The 7,912-nt window shown below is 40.4% G+C and overlaps 1 protein-coding gene across 1 annotated transcript in view; it reads right to left on the bottom strand.

Annotated features, from left to right (window-relative positions):
- Nucleotides 1–1,480, bottom strand: part of LOC138060701 (uncharacterized) — a 6,222-nt gene extending 4,742 nt beyond the window's left edge. Inside the window, exon 1 of the mRNA XM_068906556.1 lies at nt 980–1,480. Coding sequence (XP_068762657.1) covers nt 980–1,242 — 263 coding nt within the window. The 5' untranslated portion in view covers nt 1,243–1,480. The remainder of the gene's footprint in view (nt 1–979) is intronic.
- Nucleotides 1,481–7,912: the final 6,432 nt, after the last annotated feature.

Below are 7,912 nucleotides of genomic sequence, written 5' to 3'. Positions count from 1 at the left end.
CGCTTTTGAAGCAACAAGGATAATAAAGATATGTTTAAAATAGCATTTTAGCAAGTGTTTGATAATTTTAATGTGAATCTCCGTAAAAACGAAGGATTTCTAACTTCTATTCCGTGTATTCCTATTCCGGAATACGGTCAATCGAACGCGCCCTAAATGTTTCTATCATCTTTGTTTCTGAAAAAGTGATAGCCGATTGTTGACGTCGAAACCGTGTTGTTTGTTGACATAAACAGGTGAAGTATTCTTTCGACTATTCTTCCATTGTCCTTTGGTAACAGTTGGCTAGTTTCGTCAGTTTCGAACTGTACAAGTCAGAAAAATAATTTTCCTTTTACTTTGTTTTAACAAAAATGCAGAATAATCATTCCCTTAATCTGGACTCGGCAGTGTTTTTCGATTGTCTGCAACTAGTAAAATTTACATCATAAAATACTTCGTGAGCTAAATATTGGAATAATTTTTATCTCTGAATTGCGCTCTTCCCCATCTATAGTGAGCATAAATTTGAAACTGCTTACTAGCATGACTCACAAAAATTGGCATATCTTGAATAATTACTCAAAATTCAGAGAAGTGCTAGAAGAGAAATTTGCACATTAGCCCACTAACCACGGAAACGTTCTCCGGCCAGAAATTTCGGAAAAATTCTACGAAATTTGGAGACTTCTTAATACTGAATAAATTGACGAAATGTAATTGATAAGAATAAAAATAAAAATGATACATAGAGGTAAATTTGAATCACCTTTGCATCGGCCTGCAGTTCGCAATGAATACATCTCGTTGAAAAGAAATGGCTTTGGCGGGGGGGTTTGGTCAGTGTTTGGAGCATTAAATTAGCTTGCGGATGCACCCATCGGGTTCGAGTCGCGCTCTACTCGAGAAGAAAATATCCAATGGGTTTCCTCCTTTCATATTTCTTACTGCTGTTCCGTTCTCGATATGCACTTCCCACAAGCTTGCTTTAAAATCTTACCCTTGGTAAAGTGCTTCAAACTCTTCGCTGAGCTGTTCTCCTTTACTCCTAATTTTTTCCAATTCAGCGCCCTCTGGTTCTTTTCCTGCAGATGATTCAAAATATTCCTCAGTCTCGTCTATCTTGGTAAGGGTTCTTTTTTCCAGCTCTTCCCATTCTGAATTCATCCGATCCAAATTTTCCTTTGTGTCATCGTAAGACTGTTCGAAGGTTTGCTTTGCATTAAACATACTTTCTTTTAGCCTTTGCATTATCGAAGACATTTTCCACAACCAGACTACGACTTGCGTGAGATCGCCTAATTACAGGTGGTTAAATTTATGTTTTTCTTGTCACAATATCTTTACGTTGTCTCGGTGATATTTCCTTCAAATCACATCTAGCCAATCACAACTTCCTGTTTAAAATTCGACCACTGGGGGGAAACATGTGAAGCAAATGGCATGCGCGTCGAAAATCGATAAAATCATTATTTAGGCTAAAGCTCCAGGTAAAAAGCGACCTTACGTATTCAACTTCCATTTACGAGTTTCAACCATTCAACTTCGAGACGTGTACTCAGCTGTTGAGCTCTGCAAATATGGAGTTTTCTAAAACAACAAAATTTAAGGTCGCTCAAACCAGTTTCAACAATTTCAAGAGACCTTGTTATTAGAAGGACTGACACTACAACACTTTATCACGTAACAGCAATGTTATGGTACCATGTGAAACATCAATTATTGCTGAACAAGATATAGTCATTTTTGTGACGTAGCAAGTTACCACGGCAACAGGAAAGCCTTGGAAAAACACCCTACATTTTGGCTTTACTTGCTCATATTTGAAAAACGAACTCGGTGACCCCAATTTTTTATTGCACAAAAGTGATCAGCAGGCCCAGATGAAACTCTCTGCAAAACTTTTCAGAAATTTTTATTCTGGCTGGCTGATTACATTTCAGAAATGAGAATGGGGTTCACCTAGTTCGTTTTTATGATATTAGCAGCTAAAGTCGAAATATGTGGTGTTTTTATAGGTCTTTCCTGTTGCCACGGTAACTTTTCACGTCACATGAATGACCGAATTGTTTTCAGCAATAATTGGTGTTTGATATGGTATCATAACATTTCTATTAAGTGATAAAGTGTTTTAGTCTCAATCCTTCTAATAAGAACGCTTCTTTCAAGTGTTGGAACTGATTTGAGCCACCTTTATACTAATTTTCGCTCTTTATACTGACATACAAAAACCAACTAAACATTCCCTACGGTAAATAAGAGAATTGTTCGAATATTCCGCAAGACGTTTCGTTGAACAAGGGACTTTTGACGGCCACGGTAAGTGCTTATCAACCATTTTCCCAAGACATCGGTTTCGACTTTTACATCATCTGGTTATCTTACAATAGACCATTTCCGCGTTCATGTCTGCGTCCTCTTCAAAGCGAGTCTAAGTGCGACGTCTTTGTGATGGTAATTAGTTCTAATTTCCATATGAATGAAAACTAATTTTCATAAGAAAAACTTCGCACTTAGGCTCGCTTTGAAGAGGAGGCAGACTTGAACTCGGAAATGGCCTATTGACGCTTAATATCGCTTTGAATATTTTATGATAGCCTGCGAAAGCATTTGGTTTTTTCGGCTCTAATTTCACCCGCCGGCGGGTGAAAGTAGAGCCGATAAAAACTGGATGCTCTCGCAGGCTAAATTTATGTCTGAATCAATAGGCTTGAAAAAGTGATCCTTTCCCACAACCCTTTTCCTCAACTCGAGTCACACTCAAAATTGTTGTTCGCTCACAGGCATATGCTCCTATCAAAACTGAGAGGGCGAATCGGTATTGCTGGACCTCACGGCAACACTGCTACAACAACTTAAGAGAAAGATTCGAAGGCTGGGTTGTCAAGTGAGACCACTTTCATAAATGGCGACCACTTTTGCAAAAAAACAAAACTAATTTTGAAATAGGCCATTTCCGAGATCATGCCTGTCTCCTCTTCAAATCGAGTCTAAGTTCGAAGTTATTGATATGAAAATTAGTTTTCATTCATATGTAAAGTAGAACTAATTACCATCACATACCAGCACTTAGACTCGCTTTGAAGAGAAGGCAGACATTAACTCGGAAATGGCCTATTGGCTGGTCGTAGCGAGACAAGAAAGGCTTATTAGCATTAAAACAAAAGAATATTTTATTTGGCCGCCAACGTGAAAGAGGTCCCGGCTACACGTTGTAAAATGTTAGAAGAACACGTTCCAAGAGAGAGTTTTAGCACCAAAATTAACGACGAGTACGACTAGGAGGTTAACTGGCATAGATCAACAACGAGTACTAAAATAATTTGGCACCTGTTTTCAACTTTAGCGGGCGCTTTCACGTTCAGCAATAAGCAATAAGTTTAGAGTTAAGCTTGCACGATTAGCACTAATTGTATGGCCCCAAAAATATAACAACATGCAATAACATAGGTATTAGGGCATTTCTTGCTCCGCCCGTTTACAGCATAGTTGAATTATTATTCACTTCATCGGAAGTTTCACTCACGCACACAACGTGTTATATATGCTGTTCCTTGCTAGTTGTATTCATTCCCTGAAGAAGTCTCAGTAGTAGAAGTCGAAACGCGTAGGAAATAAACGAAAAAAGCTTACAACTACAAGAAGTCTTCCTTTGTGCTGCTCACTAGTTTTCATTAAAAAAATTCCCTGAAGAAGTCTCAGTAAGATACGAAACGCATAGGAAATAGACGCAAAAAACTTACAACTACAAGAAGTCTTCCTTTGTGCTGCTCACTAGTTTTCGTTAAAAAAAAGAACAACACTGATATCCCTGGGACGGAGAATTTGCACTCTTTTGACCATGGTTAATTTTCCTGGGGTCGGGCATTTGAACTGAAAAGATGATCGGAGTTCAAATCCCCCGCCTTTGCCCGGCCTCCCCCCCCCCCAGCAGCTTAACATTTATAGGTGCATAAACACTCCTGTGATATCACACGAATTTTGATTAGTTGTGTTGTCAGGCACGCGTTTTGATCTGTTTCAATCTGTTTCAATCAAGAAGTAAAAAAACCCAGCATTTTCCTTCATTTGTCGAAGTATTTTATAAAAGCAAAAGAGGACTTTTTCCGTGTTTACATAGTGGAGTGTTATACGGGGGTGTTGCGAGAATTCTCGATAGCTATGCAAACCCTCGACTGCGTCTCGGCTTTGCATAACTTTCTCGAATTCTCCCAACTCCCCCTCGTGTTTTGATGAGGCTTTTCGTCACGCAACCTAATGATAAATTTGATAATGCGGCTACACGCTTCAACATTTGTTGTAGGTTGGAGAATCACAACATTCTTCCAAAAAAAAAATGTTAAACAGCGTCATCAAAACATGCATGATACATAAAAGTTCTAACATTGTTGATCCAACAAATGTTTTATAACAATGTTTGAACATGTAGCCGGACCTTAAGGAGTTGGCGAGGGGAGAATTACCACCGCATTGCCATGGCCAGGCCACAATGCAAGGATCCCGAGCCCGTTTTGCTATGTGATATTTGATGTTCAGTGGAAAAAGCATTTTGAAAACCTAGTTTATAGGGTCACTCTCACTTCAAGGGAAGGAAAGAGAGTAGAAACACCCTTGGAAAAATTTATTTCATACGACGATTATCAGTAGAGTAACGCGCCGAAGTTTGCTTATCAGGTTTTAACGTTAAAACTACAGTGTTGTCAGGGGCAGCTTTCCTGCGTCTCTTATCATGAAAACCCGCCAAATTTGGAAAATAGTCAAAAAATGGAGAGGCTAAATGCTTTAGGCAGAACCTACGTGAAAGGGCGGCCACTTTCTGCCCATTTTCGAGCATCAATAATCGATAAAATACTACAAAATGGAGGCGATATTCACACTGGCTATTTTCCAGGTCGATTTGAAAATGTTGCAAAGCAGTTTAGAAGTTGTGTAGAAAATGTATGGAGGCGTCTGTCCAGAGATACCCTGGTCCCAGAGGTTTTTTCTTGAGACTCGTCTTCGCGTCTTCCGGGCTCTCTCGCGGCTCAAGAAAAACCTCTGGGACCAGGGTAGCCCAGAGAGCGCACTATTGAACCAAGGCCTCAGTCATGGTGGAAGAAATCCCACTAATTTAACCCAAGGTGACTTACAACTAACTGAAACGTGTAAAAAAGCAAGACCGTCTTCATCTTTAAAAGAGATCTACGATGTGCTTAACGAATTCGGCGACATTTCAAACGGTACATCAATTTCTGCGATCTCGCGTGCTCTCAGCAACATGTTATCAGGTTTGAAATACTCGAGGAAAAAAATCAGAAAGTTTGAGCGGGAGAGATTTTCCGTAGAGAAAATAGCCTATACACAAATATTTATTGACTACCTTCACGCGAAGAATCCCTACAAGCACAAATTCTTCGACGAATGCGGTTTGAAACTGCCCTTCCACGGAAAGCGATTGTATGGCCATGCTCCTGTCGGTGTATGTGGATTTGCAGGGTATGTTACACTGTGAACTGTTTCGTGCAATTAGTTCCACCACAATGTCGCCAAAACATTGCGAGACAAGTTGCACGAGACATTTCACAGTGTAACAGCGCCTTAACAAATAAACAAAGAAAAACTTCAAAATGTCGTTTTGAAAAGAGAGAAACAAAATAGTACCGGCTGTAAACTTAAAGTGTCAATCGGATTTTGCTAGGCTTCGAAGTTCAACAAGAATCATCCTCACCATCCAAGTAACGAAAACTGACGCATTGTTCGCTCATTTAAAAAATCAAGGTTTGAATATCATGGACCAGCGATGCAAATGAATACTGACCACGGTTCACTTTAGAAGCCATCTCCTTGTCTTCCAGTGCAGGGACGGCGGAGCCGGGGGGGCTTTAGCACCCCCAATTTCAAACAAAAAATAAAAATAGGCATTTCCGAGCTTTAACATTTGAAATTTTTTTGGCGGAGAATTCCCTCAGAACCACCTACAAGTTAGCGTCTGCGGCGCTTGCTTGTTAGCCCTCCCTCCCCCAAATACAAAATACGCTCGCCGTCCCAGCAATGTATTCCACATGCACTTGATATTCCATGGTGGAAGAGCTAAAGAAAAACTGAGGCTACTACTGTACGGGTCCGCAAATGATCCCCATATTGGACTGCAACTCATCCCGGAACGCAAATGATCCCGGAAAAAAAAAAAAAAAAAAAAAAAAAAAAAAAGATAGGAATGGCATGGAGCGTGGAATGGTCTGGATAGAGAATTTACGTTAAGGGGGGTTATCTTGATTAAAATCACTTCAAATCATGGCTCACACAGGTTTCTGCCTCATCATAGTTTTCTATAAAGACTGAATAGCCCATTTCCGAGTTGCCGCATGCCTCAGAATCAAAGCGAGTCCTGGTGCACAACCATTCAAATGGAAATGAGTTGCGTATTCTTATGCAAATCAAACTAATTTCCATTTCAATAGTTGAGCACCAAGACTCACTTCGAAACCGAGACTAACAGCAACTCGGAAATGGCCTATTTTGTTTCTTACCACGCTGTTATAAATTTGCCACATTTAATTATGGGATACAATCATCAAAAACTAACTTGGACGCAATTCTAAACTGATTGTGAGCAGGACCCCCTTTCCCGAACCCTGCGTGTTATTGCCAGAGTTGTTCCAAAATAAAGACTATTTGTTTTCGTTTCGTGGTTTTGCAGTTACTGGTCTCACGTGACTGAAACCCGAATACCTTTGAATTTTTAACACATGCATGCTCAATACGAAATGTCCCTGGATCGATGCCGCTCAGTGGCTAACCCGATTTTCTTTTAGGAAGATCGAAAGACATTCTACTCGCAGGGTTCGAGAAACGGGCCCCTAGTCACAATCAGTTTAGAATTGCGTCGAAGTTATTTATAACAGCTTGGAAAGAAACAAAATTCAGTCTTCCTCGAAAACTAGAATGAGGCAGAAACCTATGTGACCCATGATTTGAAGTGATTTTTAATAAAACTAAGCGCTCTTCACATTAATTCTCTATCCAGACCATTCCACGCTCCATGCCATTCCTAACTTTTTTTTGGGGGATCATTTGCGGTCTAAAATGGGGATAATTTGCATTCCGGGATCATTTGCGGACCCGTACAGGACCTCTCGCAATTTCGCGCTTTGCTGCTCATGACGTCAAAGGCCCGACAAGTTGCCTCTGGAAACGGAGCCGGTTGCCCTTAACAACAACAACAACAACAACACGATTTTAACGTTTAACCTGGTGACCAAACTTAGTTGCGCCTTACTCAACTGATAATCGTATTAGTTGAGTCCTATCGACTAGAGGACAGAACTGTTTTCTTTTCCATCTTCCCATTGTATTTGTATAAGATCTGTTTAGTAGCAGAACACGGAAATGGATTGTTCTTTCCACACCTTTTACCGCTCCCGTTCATTGTTTCATCGGATTAGCGTGCAGGAGATCTGAGTTCTACTCCGGCCGGACTTTTAACTGAGGAGAACGTGCTGCCTTTGTAATTACATCCGCAAATGGCTTCTCGGATAAGTAAGGACTATAAACCGTAGGCCCCGTCTCAAGTCCCTTGGTCATCAACTCTGTGGGACGTTTGAGATCCCACACACTATTGGCACGGTGTTCCAGGTGTCCTGGTCTGGCCTAAATGTGTCTACAATTAGTGCTAAAGGCAATTTAGACGCTGGAACGCCTAGACACGTAATAAAGATTGCGATTGATTGAAGCCATCTGTGATTCATTCTTAAAGTGAACGGCAATTTGAGGCCTAAGAAATTGCCTTTTTAAGTTGTCGTTCGCTAAATCTTTCTTACCAATACTACAGGAACATAATAAGGATGTTCATCTTGGGGATGACGGGATCAAGGCACCCAAGGGACTATTTGACGCAAATGACTGCCAAAGAAAAAGTTGGAAGATAATCAGAGTTAATTAATAACATTCTCCC

Source organism: Montipora capricornis, chromosome 8, assembly GCF_036669925.1.
Source record: "Montipora capricornis isolate CH-2021 chromosome 8, ASM3666992v2, whole genome shotgun sequence".
NCBI classification, from domain to species: domain Eukaryota; kingdom Metazoa; phylum Cnidaria; class Anthozoa; order Scleractinia; family Acroporidae; genus Montipora; species Montipora capricornis.
The sequence above is the reverse complement of the archived record's forward strand: the minus strand, read 5'-3'. Positions and strand labels throughout refer to the sequence as shown.